The 23,556-nt window shown below is 33.6% G+C and overlaps 2 protein-coding genes across 3 annotated transcripts; both read left to right on the forward strand.

Annotated features, from left to right (window-relative positions):
- The first annotated feature begins 7,863 nt into the window (after positions 1-7,863).
- LOC116347596 (atlastin-like) lies at positions 7,864-10,572 on the forward strand. Of its 2 annotated transcripts, XM_031778257.1 has the most exons (7): positions 7,864-7,944; positions 8,011-8,398; positions 8,461-9,240; positions 9,303-9,458; positions 9,538-9,666; positions 9,745-9,900; positions 10,004-10,572. In XM_031778257.1, exons 2-7 carry the CDS (start codon positions 8,126-8,128, stop codon positions 10,487-10,489), a joined length of 1,980 nt encoding a protein of 659 aa, XP_031634117.1. In that variant the 5' UTR covers positions 7,864-7,944; positions 8,011-8,125; the 3' UTR covers positions 10,490-10,572. The 2 variants fall into 2 exon arrangements, with proteins under 2 accessions (XP_031634117.1, XP_031634116.1); XM_031778256.1 differs by having other exon boundaries at positions 7,873-8,398.
- Positions 10,573-17,125: 6,553 nt separating this feature from the next.
- LOC116347559 (homeobox protein B-H1-like) lies at positions 17,126-22,477 on the forward strand. Its single transcript, XM_031778195.1, has 3 exons — positions 17,126-17,682; positions 17,895-18,126; positions 21,725-22,477. The coding sequence occupies exons 1-3, from the start codon at positions 17,364-17,366 to the stop codon at positions 22,239-22,241; spliced, it is 1,068 nt and encodes a 355-aa protein (XP_031634055.1). The 5' UTR covers positions 17,126-17,363; the 3' UTR covers positions 22,242-22,477.
- Positions 22,478-23,556: the final 1,079 nt, after the last annotated feature.

Genomic DNA, 23,556 nt, shown 5'->3' on the forward strand with positions numbered 1-23,556 from the left:
AACGCAAATCACCTTTAAATTAGTAGTCCCTTTCATAATATATAAAACATTAATCACACTGTGAGAACCAGATGGAGTAAACTTTGCAATCCACTTTCAGTCTTTTTGTGATCTAGTTAGCCATTGGCTCGAATTATTATCGTTGCCTATTCTTTTCTTCTTAAAAAAACAAAACTGCTGTAGCGATTAGAATCAAAGATATTATATGCCATTAGTAAGAAAAAAATTAGATAATATAATTCATTGCGTCAATTAGTTTGTTTGAGTTTGATTGGGATGTGGAAAATGCTTTGAACGTCCATAATATAATTTCTGTGTAAATTCTTCTGATCTTTTGATGTGAGAATTTCGGCAATCGTCATAATTTGTTTATTATTGTCCGAATGGACCCAATACAAAACGAACAAAAGTACAAAACGAAAACCGAAAATGATCATTGGCGCAACTAACAGGAAGTACAATTTAAAAGTTTTTCTTTACTCTTTCGTTTTGACCATTACACCCATTACAGGGAATTTCTTTTCTTTCCTCAAATTTTGTGTTCGCGTTAAAGTATAATTTTGTTGTTCAAACAAATGAAGTGTAAGCATATTTAGAAGAATTTAAATACACATACGAAAATTATTCCATACATTAATTTTGTTGGCGGCAAGGAAAACATACAAATACGTTCAGCGGAACAATCAATTCACATTCTATTTTCTCTGTTTGAATATTTCTTTGTTTCAATGGTGGAAAAATAATAGTGACAATGTGATTTTGGTTCGAATAAATTGAGCCGTTTGAAGATTCATTGTCACTCTTTTTTTTCTTTTTCAAAACGATTTTATTACACGATTTGAATCTCATTTCCGGCTGATGTAATAACTCATTTATTGAACGAATTGGTGTGTTAAATGGTCAGAGAAGAGATGAATTTCATTATTTCACCAAAAGTAGTAAGAAAGTTTGCAATTCTTGACACATTTGAATCTTCGATTTTATGCGCAAATCTGAAAAGATAGTTAGTTCAAACAAATGGAGTAAATTCATTTAATTTCTCAATGAAATCGAAAAATATTAAGCTGGACCGGCAAGTCTTTTTGACATAGATCTTCGGTTACTTACTTATTTGATAATAATTAAATACAATAGGAATATTTGTGTTACAACCAGGCGATGTTTTTTCACACTGAATGTTTACTTTTTCTAGGAATTTTTTCGCCAACAAATCATAATAAAAAATGCTTCGACGAGAAGTCGGAAAAACAGGCACTCGCTTAATTTATGAATGTTGAGAAATCATGCATTGAAAGGAGATTCTCATTTGAGTTTTGTATTATTCTCTTTGTTAAGTTAATTAATTAACAAGTGTTGATTTGTTTGAAAACACGTGATTGTGAGTGCATAATCGATTAAGTAGTTTTGCATTGAGTTTGTGTGCCATAGAGACGTCTAGAAAGCTTCAGAAAACATTGTGTTGTCAAATTCTAGATCCGAGTGTTTACTTCTATTTTTATCAATATTTTATTGAACACAATTGAAAATCAAATTGACATATTTGCTCAAAAACAGTTTTTCCTTCTTATTGGTACATTTAAAATAATCTACGACACATAAATTATGAAGTATGATACAGTCAACAGACAAAGATGCATCGTTTAAAATATATATGTAAATAAATATGTTGTGCTAGTGAGTATAATACACATGACTTAATAATATGATTTTGTTTATTGGCATAGAGTGTTCTGATTTATTGCGTTTAAGTTTGGATTTTCGCTAAATTAGTTGTAATAAATTTTGAAAATAAATAAATAAATAAAATGAGATCACTGACAGTTTTTGTGATTGTAGTAGTATTTGTGCTCTTCGATGAAGATGAAGACACTGGTGCACATTATTACTACGTATTGGAGAGAGAGAGATCAATGTAATCATTGTTTCTATTAATAAAAAGGAGTTTGCGTTTACTTTATATTTGCGTTTATTCAAAGTTTTAAATGAGTTAGATTTTACAATCGTACAAACAACTTTTACAAAATTATTCGCGACGGAGAATAACTATGTTGAAAGTGCGTCCTTTCTTAAAACATTTTATTTTGAAATTTTTTTTTTGAAAATTCACTATGAAATTCGTAGTGATTGGCAAATTTGTACTATCAATTGTACACTTGTCAATTCAAGGCATCATTCTTTCTATCAAGTTAGTAGCATTAAAGTAATTTTTGAAATAAATTGAAAATATTCATTTCGTTACAATAAGATCTCAAAGGAAAGTTCAATGCAACAACAATTGAAAAACAATTTGTTGAGGCAACAACCGAGCAACAAAGACAAGTTAGTATTTTGTATAACTACATTTAACACAAAATGCCATTGATATTTCCATTCTTTTATTCTGTAAAAAAACAATTCAACTTTTTAAAAATATGCCTCAGAGATGTCAAAAATGGTAAATTTAATTCGTTGTTGGTTAATTTTATATTAAATCTACCAAAATTGAATAAAAAATACCACATTTTTTCTTTCTGTGTAAGACAACTGAATTATTTCAATTTTTTATAATGGATTCAAGCGAAATTGCACGAATTTCTCGGTGAAAGATCCATCGAATCCATTTTCTGAATATGTTCTGTGCAAAAAGGCAATGCTACAAGACAGCGCAGAACTTCCGATCCTCTCCATTCTGAATGATTTTGAATATTTAGGATCAAGGGTAGAAGAGCATGAACTTGATCCGAGACTTACAGATGAGGAAGGATATAATGACATGACTGATGGGCCTGATCCAAATAAAATCTTTTTCGTCGACGATCATCTAGAACATTACGTAACTTATTGGGATAGAGTTAAATACTCACTAGGAATAAATTGGTTATTGGGATGGTTTGGAAAATGAAAATAAGTTTTCAGTGAATTTTCTTCAATTTTATCAGATTTTTCTTGACGATTGATTGAATTCATAAATGGGGATAAAAATGCAAAAAAAATTAAAAAATTCCGTTTCAAAATAAATAAAAAATGTTGTTCTTTTAATGCTAGTTCACAACAAATTCATAACTTATTTACGCAAATACTATTATTTCAGTCCAGTCAACTTCTTTGAGAATATTAGCACGTTTTAAAACATGAAACTCATTGTGCAGAAATTCAATCTTGTGTAATTCAAAAATGGATTTCTTTTGATCTCTGACGAAACATGTTCCGGTGTTCAAGTTTACATAAAATAGAATTCAAATCATCCATTCAATTTACGTGTGAATAGTACCATATGTATATGGGTCTTCTTTTGATTAGCGGCTGTTTGGAATTTGATGTTCAACTTACATTTGATATACGAAAACAAACAGTGCCACACTTGTTAATTTGCTTCATTTAAAGAGATCAACATACGGAATCAACATAGAAAATGTTCTCTCTCTTCGACTGACCATGGATCCAATTAACGGTTTCAATTTGAATTGATTGCGAGATGGTTTTGGTTCTTCTTTTGTTCGTAATTTGATCGAAACGGTTTGGTATGTATTCTTCTTTTCATTGCGATTGAAAAAACAAACACGAAAAAAAGAACAGTTCATATGAGCACAAGACTCATGATGTTCATTTCGTTTTACATGCATTGTGGTTGTTGTTGTTATTGGCGGCTTAAAAGCACAAAATTGTATTTCAGTCGATGTCTTCATTCATTTCGTAGTATGATTAAACATTGTCCACATTTGTGGTATGTAATTCGATCACCTTTAAATAACTCAATATTTGTTTTGGGAAAAAAGCAAAATGCAACAGTGACAGTCGACTATATGCCGCACAACTACGATACATACACACATGATGTATTCACATCATACGCTTGATTAATTTCGAAGTTGCTGGCTTGTGTTTTTTCTTCTTTGAATTAATTTTTAGCGTTTATATATCGATTGTTAACTTGTTATTACTGCCCCATTGAAATACTATATTCGCTTCGTTTTTGGATATAAATTTTCTTCATTCACATTTTAACTGGCGAATGAGAAACTCTTTGCAAATCGATCAAAGAATTTAAAAAATGTGACAATCAGATGCGTTTCTGTGCCTTTGGGGTACGTCGTGCATGAATTCACTCTTGAGAAACAATTTAATACATGCTTCATAATTTAAGGTTTAAATTACTCACGATGGCCCATGAAACACACAATGACATTATATATCGAATGATGCTGGACGAATGGCCACGAATCCAGTTTGCATGCAACGTGAGAGAGATGGAGAAAAAAATGCAGCGATTTGATATCGTGTAATTCAAACCATTAGTGAAATGAGTTCATAACACTTGTTGTGCAAAAGTTTTGTCATTTTTTTGCTATATATTTTTTTCTGCACTCTTTTTTTCTTGAAGCCCGTTTCGTTCTCATATTGATTTTTAATGCCTTTTGAAACGGCATTTTCATTCAGATTCGGTGCCAAAAATCTGGTTTGCACGAATCGGTGGAAAAAAATTGAGCCGTTGACAAAAATGCTGTAATCGATGTGATATGGAGTGCATCACTGATACATGTATTAATTTCGGGATTTTTGTGATCAGTTTTTTGTTGGTTCGGTTGTCAATTTTGATCAGTAGTATCGCAGGTATCATAATGTATTTAGATGAGCAAAGTTGTGAAAATTCATTGTTCGAACATCTTTTCGAATGGAATTTGTCACGAAAAATAAAGAGACAGGACCACCTGTGAAGTCACTCGAATTTTGCCGCCTTTTTGTTCCATTGATATCGTATTTTGAACGAGTTTTGAATTCGTTAAATTCATGAGTATGGAATCTTCGCATAATTCTTGACGAAAAAATCGCATTTCATCGGAATTCTTCATTTTTTCTGTTCATTTTTATGAAATGATTAAATCAATTACGAATCCAGATTGAGTTCGGTCGTCATTTAAACTCATAATTGTTGTCAAAATGAACATTTTAATCGAAAAAGTTTCGATCGGATCAAAAGAGGATAAATATACGTTAAATCTTGATATGGTAAAATGGCTTGAATGGTTGGTGTGTGGTTTTGTTCACGTAACTGAATTGCAAGCTGATATGATTTTTCCGACCTCACTTTACTAACAAGCCTCTAAAGTGAAATGCCGCCTTCTGGCAATGGGCAAATTAGTAAAATAAATAAAGATTTTTCAGTTCATAAATTTTGTGAAAATGAGCAAAACTCTGTTGTACACGTATATATACGCTTCAAGTGTCTCCCTCCTCAGAGTGTGCTGTGAAATGGCCATAATCGTAGAAAATTTAAATGAAACCACAATAAACGAAATGTGTTTTCATCACTTTTTTGGCTTCGAGTGATTTTTATTGGATTTTTACACGCGAGACAACCATCATGTTGTATGTATCCCGGAAGCCGCAAATTCGACTCTACATTTTCAACCACAACCATTTTTTTACCATATATATATATTTTTCGGAGGGAAAATTTACTGCACCATCGATTTTCTAATTGAAACGATGATTGATTCGAATTTCGAAAGCCACGAAAATAAAAACTCTCAACATCGAAAGATAATTGTCACGGTTCTGTGTTAAAGAAGTAATGAATTGAAATCGGATTGAATTTCACCTGTGGTTTGGTGCATTGTTTTTAATTTGACACCGCAGGACACAGTCGTGTATCTTCCACATGCACAACGAGCAACTTCCATTTCGCCCAAAATCCCATTGAAGGCGGACAAGAGAAAGAAAGGCAAACATACAAATGAATAATGCGCTTCTGTTCATTGTTTAAATTGGCCCCGCGCTCCAAGTACCGAATTTAATACTGATTAACACTGATTTAATCGAAGAGAAAAGGCATGTAGTGAAGTGATATTGTGTTTGAAAATTCTTTCTTTTCAGCGCAATGAATGAATGAAATTGAATTGAATAAATTACCATAATGATGATAATTGTCGATACATTTCTCTTAAATGAGATTTCGATCAAAGAGAAAAATCCTAGAGCGTTAAGTAGCCAACACCTTTTACTTGCTCTGTATTTTTTTGTGTGTGTGTGTATTCAAGTCAGCCACTTTGGTTGAAAGAGTTTCATCAATTTATCATAATTCATAAGTGTTGAACCGCATTTGATCTCATCGTACTCAGATCCGACAGCAAAGATTTTTATCATCATCATTACCATACCGAACGCATCAAGTAGGAAGCATTCGAAAACAGCTTATGCGATGACATGAAAAGAACATCATCCAATGGAAATCTCCGCTCAAAGTAAGAGTTCGTCTTTCTATCATCACTTCATTCAAAATGGTTTTTAAAGAGCCATAAATACATATGGAAATCTTATATTTCGTTGTGCGCACTCTTAACAATGACACATGTAGAGTACGAGTAATCCGTTTATTGTATTTTCCAATTCTGCTCTCTTTTATCGGGGAAATAGAATGAGAGGTGTTGTTCGTGCGCCCTACGCATCATAAGTATTGCCATTGTTGCTGCTCGGTTGCTCGCTGTTTTTGTATGCACACGCTGAATGGAGGAAAAAAAGCCCACTTCATGTATTCTAATGATGTTGCCGAGACTTGAGTTCGGAAAATGTGGCAATAAAACCATTTTGAAAAAGCAATAAGTTAGCCACTTGACTGAATGAAAAGCATTTTATGAGTTAAACCTTTTGTCCAGTCAAAGGCCAACGTGTACCGGACCCAGAAAATCCGTGGGATTAAATACTTGCCAGACATTCGAATGGACAAGAATGATCTTGTTCTTTGGAAAGTAATTTAATGGAAAATCCCCACATAATGGCAACCAATCATATTGCAAACAAAAACCCGACCTCACATCTCAAAGCACGTACAAAATATTTAAAATACTCTCGACGGAAAGTAATCTACATTAAATAACAAACGTCATTTTAAATAATTGCCTACCAACAAACATGTGCACCTATCATGATAGGTCAATTTGAAACATTCACAAATCTATGTCACTGATATGGTTTAATGACTCAGTGATTGTTGACTTTTTATCATTTTACAGGCTCAAGAGCATATTGTCATCGTTTTAATAATAGATGACAAGTGATTATATCGCATAGAAAATGAAATGCTTTTTAAAATCCTTATCGATTGGACATTTTTTTTATTACTCTGTAGATTTTTTTGAATAGTCGATTTAAATACTCATTGTCAAGATATGTTTGATGCAAAGTTTTCAAAATTATCCATTTCTTGAGGAATGTCTCTCATCGATCGATACTAGGGCGGTTACAGTCAAATACAGTGTCGCTGAACTAAACGTCGGATCGACAAAATAAAAATAAATTGAAAACAGCACTGAGAACGGTTTGAATCAAAGAGGTGCCTTTCTTCAATCCACGACAAAAAATTTATTTGACATAGGCTTGTAATAACGATTTCATTGTTTGTTTTTAATTTAAAAAATCATTTACAATGTGAATGTTGATGTTTTATTATTGAAATGAAAGCTAAATTTACTACGGTAGTAGTATTTCATACAATTCAGCAATTCTAAGGGGAACAACGACCAAAATTGACACAATTTATTTTTAACTTTTTCCGTTCTTCAAGTCAATAATATAAAAAATTACACTTGGCTTCTGTTTTTGTTATTGTATTCATTGTCATATAAACATAATATAAACTTGACTCGCTTTTGAACAATTTCAATTCAACAATTTTTTTTATCGATAATAAATTTGAAATTTTTTGTAACGAATATGTGTTGATTGTGACGAGCGCCACATTGGAATGGTTAGTTTGTATTGAAGTGTTGGTTTCAATGGAAGAGTCATAATTCATCAGTGTTATTGCATTTACATACAATTCCGTGTAGTTTCAGTTCGCTTATGGTGCATATTTGTATTCACTCACTTTTCGACGATTAAAGAGAAAACATTTTCGTTGTTCAGTTAAATTAAGTTTTATGTGCAAAATTTGTGCAATAAATTGTGTCATCGTTTTGGCCATATAAAGTGATTATAATTTTTCAGTTCGTTCTATAGTGTCCAATTTTGTAACTCTATGCTTGTTTTTTATAGCAATTCTTTAAAAAAAACCACTGTGACTATCATTAATTGATAACTAAGAAGTATCAATACAGCCGTTTAAATACTACAATCGGCATTTCAGTGATACAAAAAGTGTTATACCAACATGAAATCAACCTTTGTACTAGTTGTTATTGTGTCAATCTCCGTTGGCCTAATTCGCAATGTTGCAGCTGAAGATTCCGATTCGGTGGCAGGTCCCATCCAAATTATAAGGCCCGTTAATCATACGCTGCAACTACAGTTGGAAGATTTAAAACCAATTCTCGAAGCAGATGACATAAAAGATCGACACGTTGTGGTCGTTTCAATTGCTGGTGCATATCGCAAGGGAAAAAGTTTTTTGCTCAACTTTTTCATACGATATCTTGATGCGCAGGTAACAAATTGAATTTTTTTCCTGGTGTCCATCACTTTGATATCCATCTTTTAATTTAACAGTATAAAAAGCACGATGTCACCGATTGGATGGGTGAAAATATGAATAATAGTGTAGTAAGTGGTTTCAAATGGCGCGGTGGTAAAAAGATCGAAACAACTGGAATTTGGATGTGGTCGGATGTGTATACGCACGATTTTGATAACGGCGATAAAGTGGCCATCATAGTTCTAGACACTCAGGGTATATTTGATGGTCGGAGTAATGTGCAAGATTATACCCAAACGTTTGCATTGAGTATGATGCTATCGTCGGTTCAATGTTACAATATAAAGGAACAAATTCAAGGTGATAGTTTGCAATATTTGGATTTATTCACTGAATACGCTCGATTGGCACTGGAGCAACTGGAGGAAAAACCATTTCAATCGTTGCTTTTCATCATTCGCGATTGGCCATTTCCGTATGAAAATTCATACGGCTGGCAAGATGAAAAACTTATTAACGATTTAATGAATGGAGACGAAGAGCAAACCACCGAAACGAAAGAATTAGTGAAGAGGATTCGGTCGAGTTTTAATAAAATTGACGCATTTTTAATGCCACATCCAGGAATGGCGGTCTCAAGACAGCAAAATTTTACAGGCGACTTAAAACAAATTGACCCGAGTTTTAAGAAGTACGTCAAAGAGTTGGTGTCCACTTTGTTCGATCCCAAAAATCTCGTTGTTAAAGAAATTGATGGCCGCAAAGTTAGAGCACGCGATCTATTGAAATATGTGCAAACTTATTCCAATATTTTTAATGGAGGAACATTGCCATCGCCGAAAACTGTCATTGATGTATGTATAAACAAATCAGTTGGAGTTTTCAGGAAATGTAAATCATTTTTCATTTAAAATAGGCTATAGCTGAAACGAGTATTTTGATTCTGTACAACGATTCTCTAAGTCTTTACACCGAATCAATGCGAGACAGTTTCGATAAAGTCCATCCATATTTCAAAGAATCAGAGCTGCTTGACATCCACACAAAGGCCAAAAATGAATCATTTGAAATGGTAATGGACTCATCTTTATTTTTAGATTATTTCATTTGAATATAAAATTTCAAACTTTTATTCCTCAAATTTTGAGTAGTTCCAGAATAAACGGAAGTTGGGCACTGATGAACTGAAATCGACCTACCTACAAAAACTTGACAATGCCATTGAAATTAAATTCCAAGCGTACCAAAAAGAAAATAATAATACACGAAATATATTTGTGGTAAGCATTTTTTACAATCGATATCAATTCATTGATTTCAATTGAAAATTTAATTAAAATTATGTAAAATCACCGTAGGAAAAGGCCAATTTATATAATGGAAAAATTATCGCCGAAATTCGAATGGTATTTGAAAGAAAAATACTGGAAAAAACTTCCAATGAGGATCTAGAAATGACTGCCAAAGAGTTAAACGCACTATTTTCAAAAGCCAAACAATGTGCACTTGCTGAGGTGAGCTGTCAACTTTAATTTGACTTCTTTCTCTATAGAGTTCGACTCCATATAATTGAAACAAATAAAAAGTATTTATTTGATTTATTGCAATCTCTTACAGTTTGATGCGAAAAAAATGGGCGATAGCGAAGTTACAGCGGAAATTCGCAGAAATTTCAAACAGGATCTAGAGGCTTATCAATCGAAAGTGGCTGAGAAATGGACGGTTTCGTTTAAAAAATATGGGAAATTGACAATTACTTTTGTGGAAGCGACAGCAGCGTCCCATGCTGACGGCAGTCGGTGCGATATGGCCTCTCCATGCGATTCATATATAAAGCTTTTTATCGACAACAAAATGGTGTATCAAACAAAAACCATTTGGGATAAGAAACATCTGGTTTTCAATGAAACATATACAACACCGGACAATATAAATAAAAAGGCACCGATTACCATTCAATTGTGGGACTTTGATAATTTATCCAGTCATGATCCGATTTTAACTTGGGACACCAGCGTAAAAGAACTACTTAAAACAAAAATTAAACACGGACATGGAGAAAACAAAATCAAAATACGAGCATCGTGGAAAGAAAAGAAGTAATAAGCAATTTTTTTATTTAAAAGCAATGTTTACTCATATAGGCCAGTTGTTTGTTAATCAATATTTCATTTCAGAATAACCTTGCCAAAAAATGTAATAACTTTAAATAAATGTATGTTCAAGCACAAGATATATTTTTTCGCCCAGTTTTGTGGTTAATTCGTACACATTTTTAGCGGTTTATAGAGTTGGTCCTCCAGAAGTATTATAAGACTTTACAGAACAACTATTTTTGTAATAAGTAAAAAAATTGAAAGAAATGTGAGGATTTTTTTGGATATTGTTGACTTTTGGATGTTTGTGGTTAACTTTTCGATTTTGTATGAAAATACAGTATAATACTGTCAGTATTTCGTGACCATTGTTCAAAATTGCCCAACTTGACGTCCGTACGCCCAAAAAGCCTTACGCTATTCTCTATTGATGGTTTTTCTATTGTTTGCACTGCTACTCACTGCTACTTCTCTTGAGTGTTTCGTTTATTTGATTTTTTCCTCATCATTTATTTTCCAATGTCATTGAAATTTCATCTATTAGGCCTATTTCTTCAGCATATTGTCATGTCAAAAGTAAGAAGACACCGACTCGAAACGTACGATTTGCGCGAAATGCTCTATTATTTATTTGAAAGAAATGAACGTACGCATTTGAGATCGTTAATCAAGCATAATTGTTAAGAAATGTTATTGTTGTTCGAACGTAAATGTGAGGTTTGTTTGGTTCACCGCATGTTCGTAACTACTGTAGAATCACCGTTTTTATTATATATTTATCTTGGTTATTTGGCATTTGTGCGTGTTCTCTCGCTTCTATTGATATGCCAAGGTAATCGACCACAAAATGCCCGCGATCTCAATGTATATTTATTGATGCTTTTTGTCAAATCAAATCTGCTTTTTCGCTGATCAACATGCGTGAGCATGTTTGAAGTTAGATTTAATGTAAATTAACTCGATATTCTATTTATTACTAAATTTTTCTTTATAGTCATGAATTAAGGTTAATTTTGAGTCAATGAACACCTTCTGGGTGTGTTTGATCTGCTTCTCATTTTATTTATTTCATTTCGATATTCACGGCAATTTTTTTTTATATATGTACCGTTGCCATTTACGAATGTAATGAATGCCGCTCGTGTGGCTTGTTTCCATGGGCGGACGTTTCGATTTATGCTTTATTTATTTCAACTGATCGGTTTTTGATCGCCTTTCAGCGCAAAACGACCCAGCATTACCATTTCAAATGACCACTCAAGAACTGAGAGCCCCAATGAAACGTTTCCTTCTCTCTCTCTTGCTCTCGTCTTTCACATTTATTGCGCGTTTGTTAATTTGAAATCGACATTTTTATTTCTGCCATTTTAACTCGTTTGAAATGTTCTCATTTTTTTTTTTTTCGTTTCGTTGCTTGACGTGCAGAAATTTTGCTCTGTTCAACATACGTAATTATATTAATTTAACATCGAACCAAACGCGAAATGAATCCGGCCAACGCAATTCGAATGACGAGCACAAAAAATACAAACTCTTTAATCGCTTGAATTGAGACAATTTAAATTCAGATAAGTTGCATTCCATTAAACAAAATTACATTCATTTCAATTTTGAAAGACGATAAAAAACAACGAGAGAAAACAAAAACTTAAAAAAAAACGCACACCAAATACCTTCAATGCCCAATTATGTGCATATATATATTCTATGCATCATTGCTATTTCAGTCTCATATGGAATAAAAACATCTTCAAAACACTTTTATTGCCTTCCTTTTCGACAATTTTGCAGACAATGACGAAAAAAATGCGAAATTATCGCAAATCATTGTGGTGAATGAACGAAATGAATTGACTGCGAAATGAACTGACTAAAGCAAAAGGGGCTTTTTTGTAACAGCGACAACTCATCTTTCGTGCTGGAAGATATTCAACTGTTTGGCTTAGTTTTTTCTTCATCATTTGTAATAAAAATGCCATTTAATTCTTAGAAAGGCGAATATTTTTATTGCGATTTTTTTTCAAAGTAGGTATTTGGAAAACGAAGATCAAAACTTGTAATTAATATTTTAATCGTCAAAAAGCCGTAAATTATGAAATTAATTGAATTAAAGCGATTAACATACTACGAATAGAGGTAATAATATGCATAAATTGATAAAGGCCATAAAGTAATAACTATTTTTCCGTAGAGTGACAAGTGTCATTCATCAATAAAAAATTGATGTAAAAACATCTGACATAGACTCATTCAGCGATCTATATATACCCAATATGTTCTTATTGCTCTTTTAAGTCTCTAATTAGTTACCTCCAATTCTGTCTGTGCAGAGAGAAGAAACCAAAATTGTCGATTTAGTGCATTAAATGTGAGTGTCTTTTTATGTCCTTTTGTCCATATTTGATTCATTTAATCAAACAGCCGGTGATTTAAAGTTGTGTGTTTCAGAAAATAAATGAAGCGACTCATTCGTTCATTCATTTATGGTTCAATATTTAGCTGCACTTTTGTTCGATTAAATCATCTCTTTTTCGTTTGTGTGCTTGGCATCGTCTCTCTGCATCTGCTGTCCATTCAAATGGATTGAACAAACGACGGCGACGAAACAAAAAACTATATAATATATTTGTGTGTGTTGGTTGAGCATTTATTTTCCTTTTTAACGCGTAATTGCTGCAGGCAGATTGTAATTTTACATTTCTGCAATTTTTATTATTCTTCGATAATAAATAAAATCGTTTGTTATGGACAGAAATTCGTTTTATAATTTCTCGAATGAAATCAAAGGGCTTTTAGAATCGAAAGCATTAAACTTTCATCAATGATGATGCACACACACCGTTCAACACACACTATATAAATGCGAATCTTCGTTTTGTTTGGCAAAACCGAGAGAAGAAAAGATTCCGGCAAAATAATAAATTGCCGGTTGTCCGTGCGCTTCATCGTCTTATCATCCGTCCACTAAACATTCATTAAAAGTCGGCGGAAAAAAAATGGCCGAACATTTTGCATCCGTCACAAATATTAATCAATGAATTCATCATTTTTACGTTGACATTGAATGCGGCCGTTTGAACTTGTGTCTTTGCAATTTTCAGTCGCTTATATTTCATTCAAAAGAATTCTGATGTTGCGAGAAATAAAAATCGAAAGCGATCACAAATGAATGGAAGAATAATGCGATTTCATTGTTTTCAAATGTTTCTGATTTTAAATTTTATTTTTATTTCTTTATCCTTTATTTGCCATCAGTCATTCGAACGTCAACATTAACGTCTTTTGATTGTGTGCCATTGTTACACTTTTTTTTGATGTTTACTTCATCTTAAAAGTAACATCTTTATCGTGAATTTATTCTGTTTGGGCAGAATGAATTGACTTTATAATCCAATTTTGATTCTTTTGTGCAAAAGTTAAAGGCATTTTTGCCGGCTTAATTCTCAGCTACTATTTTGTTAAGTGCCGCATTTCCAAGACTTAATTGCAATAAATGTAGAATGAAGTTGCATTTTCATTGCGAATAAGGGGAGATGGTTTTTTTTCTCTCGCTCGATTCTTTCATCATTAATCGTTTCAATTCATATTGGCCGTGAGAAATTTATTAGCTCGCAAAAAGCATCGATTTAAATGTACATTATAAATTCTTTTTATAGTGTTTATTATTTGATGGGAATTAAAGGCCATTTATGATTTCCTGCTGAAATCGGTTTTGAATCCTTTTACAGTTTGATTAACAGCAATTTCAGCGTATATATTTGTGTGTGGGGTTGTTGTTTGCCAGTGCACTTGTTTAGATTTATTATTATTCATCAGAAATATCCACAATGTCAACACGTGTCACCGCAATTAATATCCTATTTTCTAAAAGCGGGCATTGCTCTTTAAAAGCCAAAAAAAGGTTGCGCGTGATCGAAATCGAATTGGTCTTCAAATGCAATTCGATTCCAAAACATATAACGTCGCCCAAACACATCGCACCAAATCACCGTATCAAACATCATTTTTCCGTAATGCGTGTATTAAATTCGACGTACGCAGTAGATTAGTTACGGTATTTGTTGCAGATTATTATTCATTTATTTATTTCATATACTATGTCAACAGTTTGAGCCGATGACAAGTCGAACGATGAGTGCTCTGCCACAAAAAAAAACATCAGCAAAAATACCATACCTTGGGTGTTTGTGTGGCGTATGTTTCATGTCAATCGTTTTGATTTATTGGTTTCGAGCGTGTTATGTGCCGAAATTTGTTAATGCGGAAAAGAGACACGAAATATGAAACAAAATTCCAGAAAAATGCGCAACGGAAGAGAGACGAAAAAAATCATAAAAATCTCTCGGGTGATGCGAAAAATTAAAACGAAAATTGACTGTTTTTTTCTTGTTCTATCGTCCTTTTTATTGGATGACATATACTTTGTCAAGTGGTTTCTTGACGGTTTAGTCGGTGTTATTCATTCATAATTCGAGTTTGGTTTCATGAAGAAATGTCAAGAGAAAGAGAGGGAGAGAGAGTGAAAGAAAAAAATTGTGCGGTTTACTGCTTGAGTTAACATCAATGTATTTATGTTCATAATCTCAAGAGCAAACATTTATTTTATATTTGTTCATTGTGCGCGCACAAATTCATGCTATTTTGATTCGACTACTTTGATCGATTAGATATGTTTTATTCGGTGACACCACATCAACCGATTTACAGACTAAAAGAGCAGCACGAAAAAATCCCATATACTGAAGAATTGAGCTGTGTTTTATGTCTCCCAAATAAATATTTCATGTTATGCTATTATGACGCTTAATAAAGATGAGGATGAAAACAAAAAAAAAGTGGCGGTAAAAAAGGCGAGGAGAAAAATTGCGTTAAAAAAAACGATTATAAATGGTAAGCTCAGCGAAAAATTGCTCTTTTCACAGAAAGTCAAGGGAGACGACGATGGCCTTTTAAATAAATATTATTTGTTCGCTCGTTGAAAATGTAGCAATTTTCCGAACACGTGATAACGTCATTCAGAATTATCGCGCTTCAATTACACATACACAATTTTTCTCTCTCTCTTCGTTCTTTCAAGTGTAAAAATTTAATGCTTTGCCGACCTAACAAGCAAAATTCTTACAGACAGAAAAAAAAATCGAATTAAAGAATTGACAAACTCATTTTCTTGTTCGAAATTTTTTTTGTGAAAATCTCTTTTAATGGAAAAAATATATGAAATAAACGTCATGTCAATGCGCATTCATCGAGAAGTCGGTCGATCAATCGATACACAGTTATTGCTATCGATTGAATCGCGACTCTTCCAAGTAAATTACTTATTGAATTTTAATGTTGCATGCAAAATGTTCACATTACTAGTTTTCTATACTCGGTTACATTTTTTCATTCGTCTCTGTATTACTAGAGCAATATCGAAGAGCCCAAGAAAAATCCAATACAAAAAGAGTAACAAAAAAAATGTAGCAACATCTCAAAACGGTACATAATGGAAGAGAACAAGCGAAGGAAGTAAGAAGGGAAAAACGGATGGCTCGATACGCATATTTATCCAAATGCATAGAATTTTTCCACATAAAACAACCATTTCCTTTTCCATTAAATGAAATATCAACCCAAGTCTCTGAATAGATGAAAATACTGTAAAAATAGCATTTTATATTTGTATATATAGATGGAAGATGTGGCGTAACTTCTTCCTCTCGTTTGCCATCGCTCACAAGCATTAACTCGCCACTTGCGCTCCAAGAATATCATCGAAAAAAAAAGAGTCCAATACAATGTCTACACTCTCACCGTGTGCTATAGGGTAATATTCTGATGGATTTCTTTGCTCTTACTCTCCTCTCTCCCCTCGATATTCTTCTTGTTTCGCTGTTCGATGATGAAAATTTAATAAAACGATACTAAAGAAAAGAACAAACGAAACGACAAACGATGAAGTTACAACAAGGAGAGAAAAAAAGAACAAACGCAACTAAAACTAGCTAACCATCCACTTATCTGGTATTCGAAGGCAATTCAACATTATGTTCGAAATCAACGATACAACATTGCAGCGCGCACCAAACGCTTCGATCAATTTCGCGTTTGGTTCGTGCGTTAAAATTTAGTATGCAGTGCGCGTTTCAATCGACTCTATCTCTTTTCTTTCGTTTATCGCATTATGTATATATGTGCGTTTGCGTTTATTACATAGAAATAACGAAATGGAGGGAAAAAAGAAATCCATGCAGCAAACACCCATTCTACGCCAAACAAACAACTCATTGAAGAATATAAATGCCAAGTAAATAGATATATTAATAAATATACGATGCCCTGGAGGCGGAGCCCATATTCCACTTGTATATTTGCTTTGCCGCAATGTTCTCGATTCGATACAACAACAATGTTACGCATATATACATAGGTATTGCATATGCGTATGTTGGTGATACACACACTGGTCCCGCAAAGCAAACGAATCAAGGGGAATGAGGCAGAATTATTGTTAGCCGTGTTCGTGCTAGGCAATTCACCACTACTTTGCTGCACATATATCCAACGCACACATTGAAAGCAATCATTTCATTTAGTTCGTTGTTCGTAGCATTCGTTCGGCTCTCGTGCTCGTTCTTTAGTCAGTATAAGTTCAGAATTGGTTGGGTGATGTTATAGCGCATTTATTCTTCGGACGAATAAAAAAAAAATAAAACATTTATTTCTCACGATTTAAGTCTTTATTACAACCATTAACATTTTGTGCGTGCACACACTTGATCTCATCAATCACAATACACAAAAAAGAAGAAAAGAAATCGTTCTTCGGTTTTTTTTTTGTTCGTTTCGTTCATAAACATTTATTGAAGTGCAAATATATAAAGTTATAAACATTGAAAATGACAGTGTATGGAAAATCGAATGAAAATAGCAATATGAATGCAGCACAAAGTCGCAATTTAGTTGCTAATCGACCGAGTTTTATGATTACTGACATTTTATCGAAGGCTGCTGCCGTTGAAAAAATACCGCCGTCAACGCAAACATCACAGTATTTACAACATCTTGAACGATTTTCGGCAATGAACCATGGCTTTGGCATGATGATACCAGAAAAAATACAATCAACCCAGCGAAAAGATACATTTTGTGACAGTGACGACGATGATTTTCATGGATCCGATGATGTTGATGGACACAGCACTGATGGAAGCAATCGTGAGTTTACATTACTTTATTTCAATTTTTGAGTTTTTTTTTTTTTTCAAAAATTAAGTCTGTCATTTTTATGTGCATAAAAGTTCTTTAAATTTTTTTTTTTTTTTTTTTTTCAATAATTTCTTTCGCTAAAATTTCGGTAATTTTTATAAAAAAGTGCTTTCGACTTAAATTTCATGTTATTTGTGTGTTTTTTGGTGATTTTTTTCTAGATGGCAAAGATGATGATTTAAATGAATCAAATCGAAGTGGCTCATTGCCATCAGATCGATTAATTCATAAAAAACAGCGTAAGGCTCGTACGGCATTCACTGACCATCAATTGCACAGTATGGAGAAGTGTTTCAGTCGCCAAAAATATTTGAGCGTTCAGGATCGAATGGAATTGGCGAATAAATTGGGCATCAGCGATACACAAGTGAAAACATGGTTCCAAAATAGACGGTAAGTGATCTGAATTCAGTTATGTTTTTTTTTTGTTTCAATTTTTCTTGTCTCGAATAACATGATTTACGGAATTTATTGTATTGAGCGTGCGAGTGCGCGCGACCGTGCGCGATTGCTCACACGTATGAGAGAATATAATATATTATGAACAATGGCAATCTATGATGCGTAGTTTTGCGGTGATTCGGTTCGGTTATTATCTTTTGTTGTGCAAGTGGGAGCAAAATAAATTGTTATTCAATGGAAATTAGTTTATTTGGTTTGATTTTCCTTGTGGTTGGAAGAAAAAAAAACAACCTCCAACTAAAAGTCGCTGAAATGAGTCAGCCACTTTTGTATCGCTTATCGGTTAAAGTGGCAACAACAAATTCTGTTATTCGCATTTCGATTCAGTGCAGCACAAATTGGTATTAACTAAATGATTCATATTGACGCCTTTTCAATTACGGGCAAACCGTCGAGAGCAAAAATAACGAGCATAATGCGACAAAATGTCGAACAATATTTTACGCTTGGCAAACACGAAATGATAAAGCTATTCAACTTTATACATACACAGGCCCATGCATTCATTTATTGAATGCGTTCGCATAAATTCGTGTCTATGGTGAGTGTAATTTCTCGAAATATGGGTTCATAAATCGACGCTTTTTGTCTATGGTCGTTCATTTCGTTCTGCCACTTCGAAAGTTATTCACCACCATTACCATTTCAATAAATTAGACACACAAAGTGTGTAAAACACTCAATTCCAATGAGCAATGAGAGGGATCTTTCACTTTTTCAGCGGCAAAAACGCGACGCGACAAAATAATAAAATCATTTTGGTTTTTCGCATGAGCGGATTTCTTCAAAAAAAAAAAAAATGTTATGTGAAAGCGTTTGTCGCCCAAACGAATATTGGTATAACAGTATGAAATCGAAATTACAATTTTCACTTACAACAAAATGTGACAAACGAGAAGAAAAAAACTCAATTATAAACTCATTCGATTGACTGAGTCGTAAATCTGATAAACAATAATTTCGCTATTCGAGAAAGAGATTTGCGGGTCTTAATGCAAATAATAATTTTCTTATTTGACCACCCACGAAACGATTAAGATGAAATGTTTATGGCATCAAAATGTACACGCATACCATGCCATTTGCAAGTCGAAAAACCAAAAGAGATAACAATAAACGAAAAGGTGTGACACTCTCACACCAAATTTCCGTTATTTTATTGGATTCTCTTTGGCTTCACACATCCTTTCGCATTCTTCCTTCCCATTTTGTAATCGCATTTCGTGAGAGTGAGATTGCCCAAATAATAAAGAAACACAAACGAACAAATGACACAAAGATCAGATACAGAGAGCATCCAAAAGCGAGAGAGTCAGGCAAGCGCATCGAAGGTGCGTAGATGCGTTGAGGTGCCAAAAATCATTTAGACATAAAATAATATAATGGCATTTAATAAGGACAGTTTAACAAACAAAACAACAATAGAGATATGAAATTTATTTATGTAATCCCTCTTTCTCTGCCTCTGTCTCTCTTTCGTCTCCTGCTTCTTCTTCCTTCTCTCGTTGTTTTTTCGGCAATATAATTTCTTTTATTTTCTTTTGGTTGGATGCTGATTTTTTTTTTCGAGTGGGAGTTTCATCTTTTATGCAATTGCCATTGTTGAATGCACTTCAAACCGCAACACAGCGACGAAAACAATTCAAAGCACCTCTATTTATTTAGATAGAGATTATGAAAAACTCTTAGACAGGCTAATGTACGAATTTACAGAGGTTTTTCTTTCTCTCTCTTTCTCAAATCTCAATTTCATTCTCTTTTCATGTTATTTCGTTGTTTTTGTTTCTCGGTCGCTATTTTCGTTCTCTTTCATCTGTTTACCTGTGCAATGCACAATTTATGCGACGTGGCGCCTGGCGCTCGACTCTTACCTCAAAAAGTAATGCACATTTCTGTTATTATTATGATTATCTATTTATGTTTTGAGCCTTCCTTTTTTTTCCTGTGCGTTTTTGGTCTTTCCTCAAACCACATTTGCTTTCATCATCATCATCAACAGTGTTGTCATTTATCTGAAAATGAAAATTGCCGTGCGCAATGTTTGATATTCCCTTTGTTTCGTTCCTTTTTTTTTTTCTCTGTTTTCATATTTGGCATGAGTTCATGTTGTGTGCATTGTTTTTTCTCTCCTTAATTTTTCTGTTCGAGATCAACAAAAGCCTATTTGTTTTATAATTTGCTACGCATTGTTTAAAAGGCATTTTGTTGTTGGCAAGAAAGAATCTTTTTTTTTTTTTCAACTCTCGATGTCGACTTGCTGTCGATGTTTCAACATTCTTCGATCACTTTGAAGAGTACCAGAAATGTGTGCATGATTGATTACTCGAACTTGGCAGAAACACTTCTCTCATCGATCCTAGGTATACAAAGTCTGAAAAAACAACTGATTTCGCATTTTGATGTACACAAAATTTGGCACTGGAGACATCGAAAATTACGGAACGTTTTTCGGTTGGTTTGGGCGCCTGTGTTGCAAACCTACTCGACAGGTCAATGATAATTAACTATGATTGACGGTTTGATGCGAAAATAGTCAATTGACGCACTTATAATAGATAAACGAAACGGACATGGCAGGATAATTGCTTGATTTTGGATTATTTTTCTGCAACAATTTTTTTTTGATGAATTTCACAAAAGAAAAATGATATTTGCTCGAATTTTGGCGCCGTTCGGATGTGTGCATATTGTTCATGTTGTGCAAGTGTATTGGCGCCACTCGATCCGGATATTCGTTTCATTGATATACCTTACACATTCATATAGGCATGGACAAACAATTGCATCGTGTCCATTTCGAAATTCAGTCCGTTTCGGTTACTTATTATTGCTATAATTAGAGATAAATGAAGATTGGGAACGGAACAAAACCAGCGGCTGCAAAGTCACAACCGAGCCATTGAAAAGAGAGAGACAGAGAGGGCATATTGAAAAGGAACAATAAAATACCAGAAGTAGAGATAATAATTTTAATTTCTTTAAGACAAAGCTCTTAAACGACCGAATGGTCATAATTAAAGACTTCGAAATAGAAAAGAGAGGGAGAGAAGAGAGAAAAAATATGATTTGTATAAAAGACCAAGTTACCGCTACCTGAACGCACCGAAAACCTTTCGCTCTGTTTAAGCTCATGGTTAGCACTTTATTCATATTATTAATAAATCGTTTTGTATAAATCCGCTGCCACTATTTCAAAGTTTTATCGCTTTTTTGCTTGACCGACTTCCAATATAGTGAGTGTTTCTTTTTCATCTACTGTTTCTACCTGTTTGCAACTCCGACACTTCCATATTTCGATCGACTCCGATACCCGGATCTAAAACCATTCTTTTCTCTTCTCCGCTTCAGTTTTGCTGTTGTCATTCATCATTTCATTTCAATTTTCGAAAATCACACGCTCGATACGGCTATAAATTCGATTTTCTATCAATGAAATTGACTATAAAAACTTGAACCTAATTCCTTTTTCTTTATATTATGATTATTTATTGATCTTAATTCGATTTTGTTATATTATTTATGATTTTAGAACAAAATGGAAGCGTCAAACGGCCGTCGGTTTGGAATTGTTTGTTGAAGCGGGCAATTATGCGGCCTATCAACGTGCCTATGCATCACGATACGGTCAAATGGATGGAATGCCATCGTATCCAGGCAATCCATTGATGATGGCAGGTGCTGGTCATCCGATTATGCCGCCATCAAACCTATCGTCCGTTGAAAGTTACTATCAACAAATTCTTCAAGGTAGCATGAATGGAATGGCAGCGCCAAATATGTTTGCAGCACCACATCGACCATTGCCAATGGTACCGCAAATTCCTGGTGCCGCTTTCTTACCGTTAAGTCCACCAAACAGTTTATATTCCGCATCGCGATTACCGAGCACATCACCTTCGCAACGTCTTAGCCCGCCAGAACAACCACGACCGCATAGTTTGAGCCCAGTCAACTCAAGTCTGCCATCACATTCGCCAAAAACATCATCGCTACAACCACAATCAACACACAATGCAACAGACGATGAATCCGACATCGAAGTGTAAATTTGAGTTTTATTCTTTTAAAAGAATTTAGCTGTATTTTTTTAGAAACTCAAACTTTGGAAAAGTTATAATATAAGCTGGCTTTATATGTCGTTCGTAACGTTAAGATTTAAGCAAATTTAACCATCATAATTATTTTGTATGTATTTCGAATTTATCGTTATTTTTTTTATAGAAATTATTGTGTTTAAGTTGATTTGTGAAAACATCGATTAAAATTCAGTGGATAATTTAAACTATGGTGTTTTTTTTATTTTCTTCATTCATTCACTACAGAGAATTTGAATTGAAAAGAAAAAAGTTTAGAAGAACAAGTGAAGTCAATACAATTGAAAAAGGTAAATGTATAAAAGAAGCCAAAACAAATCGAAGGAAATTTCCTTTATTTTGAAGTAATTTTTTTGGATTTAAGAATTCTTCGAATTATACAATTGACTGGAAAAACTATTTCCTTGCATGGTATATTTTATTCGTTCATATTTTTTTTCGTGTTCTGAGCTTGAAAATTCAATTATCGTGTTATTTTATGATTTCATTTTTCCATCGATTCGATTTAATATTTGACGTTGCAATCCCTATATAAATGCGAGCATAAATCAAATGCCAAACATCAAATGGTCAAGTTAATGCGCTATCGCATGATCTGTCAAATGTCTTGGTTTTGATTTTCGACGATTTTTCTATAAAAAAAATATCAATATTGAATAAATGCTATATGGACACACGTACGATATATGGATTCAATTTAATCATCAAATTACCGTCTGTTTTTCAAACCGACTACGTTGTAAATGCTGGTGCATTTGATTGCTCGATATCCAAATAAAATATTTAGTCCAATGCCAAATGAAACGAATTATTCGAATCAAGCATTTATTTGTTGGTGCCATGTTAAACGTTACATCGTTGTGCAGTTGGTTCATTTGATCGAAGTGATTAGGTTTTATGTGTCGACTCTGCGTCATAACGAGAATCCATAAAAAAATGTACAGAACTGAACAAACAAAAGCCGCGTTCACTTCGCATGCACAACGAAATGCAATGAATAACCGAAAATGCATGGCACCAAATGAGAATAACCGAACCAATTGTTCCTTTTTTTGTATGAGCGCTGCTATGGCGGTCGTATTAAACATTTCCGTCGCATACACAAATTATGATGATCTAATATTTATTATAAATGTTTGATTTGGTCTATCACGCAATCCTATCATCTGTTATTCAACGGACTGAAAGCGAAATGGACAACAAAAAACTGAGACACAAACAAACTCAAATCAAAGCCATTGCCTTAATAGCATTTTTCTTGTGAATG

This window comes from Contarinia nasturtii, unplaced genomic scaffold, assembly GCF_009176525.2.
Source record: "Contarinia nasturtii isolate CC-2019 unplaced genomic scaffold, AAFC_CNas_1.1 Cnas_scaffold_1964, whole genome shotgun sequence".
NCBI classification, from domain to species: domain Eukaryota; kingdom Metazoa; phylum Arthropoda; class Insecta; order Diptera; family Cecidomyiidae; genus Contarinia; species Contarinia nasturtii.

What these genes read in the sequence shown, in the direction of transcription:
- LOC116347596 (XM_031778257.1), top strand. Translation starts at nt 8,126, where the DNA reads ATGAAATCAACCTTTGTACTAGTTGTTATTGTGTCAATCTCCGTTGGC. An exon ending in CGCCGAAAACTGTCATTGAT is followed by an intron (nt 9,241 to 9,302) that starts GTATGTATAAAC and finishes CATTTAAAATAG; the next exon opens with GCTATAGCTGAAACGAGTAT. An exon ending in AAAATGAATCATTTGAAATG is followed by an intron (nt 9,459 to 9,537) that starts GTAATGGACTCA and finishes AATTTTGAGTAG; the next exon opens with TTCCAGAATAAACGGAAGTT.
- LOC116347559 (XM_031778195.1), top strand. Translation starts at nt 17,364, where the DNA reads ATGACAGTGTATGGAAAATCGAATGAAAATAGCAATATGAATGCAGCA. An exon ending in CAGCACTGATGGAAGCAATC is followed by an intron (nt 17,683 to 17,894) that starts GTGAGTTTACAT and finishes ATTTTTTTCTAG; the next exon opens with ATGGCAAAGATGATGATTTA. An exon ending in ACATGGTTCCAAAATAGACG is followed by an intron (nt 18,127 to 21,724) that starts GTAAGTGATCTG and finishes TTATGATTTTAG; the next exon opens with AACAAAATGGAAGCGTCAAA.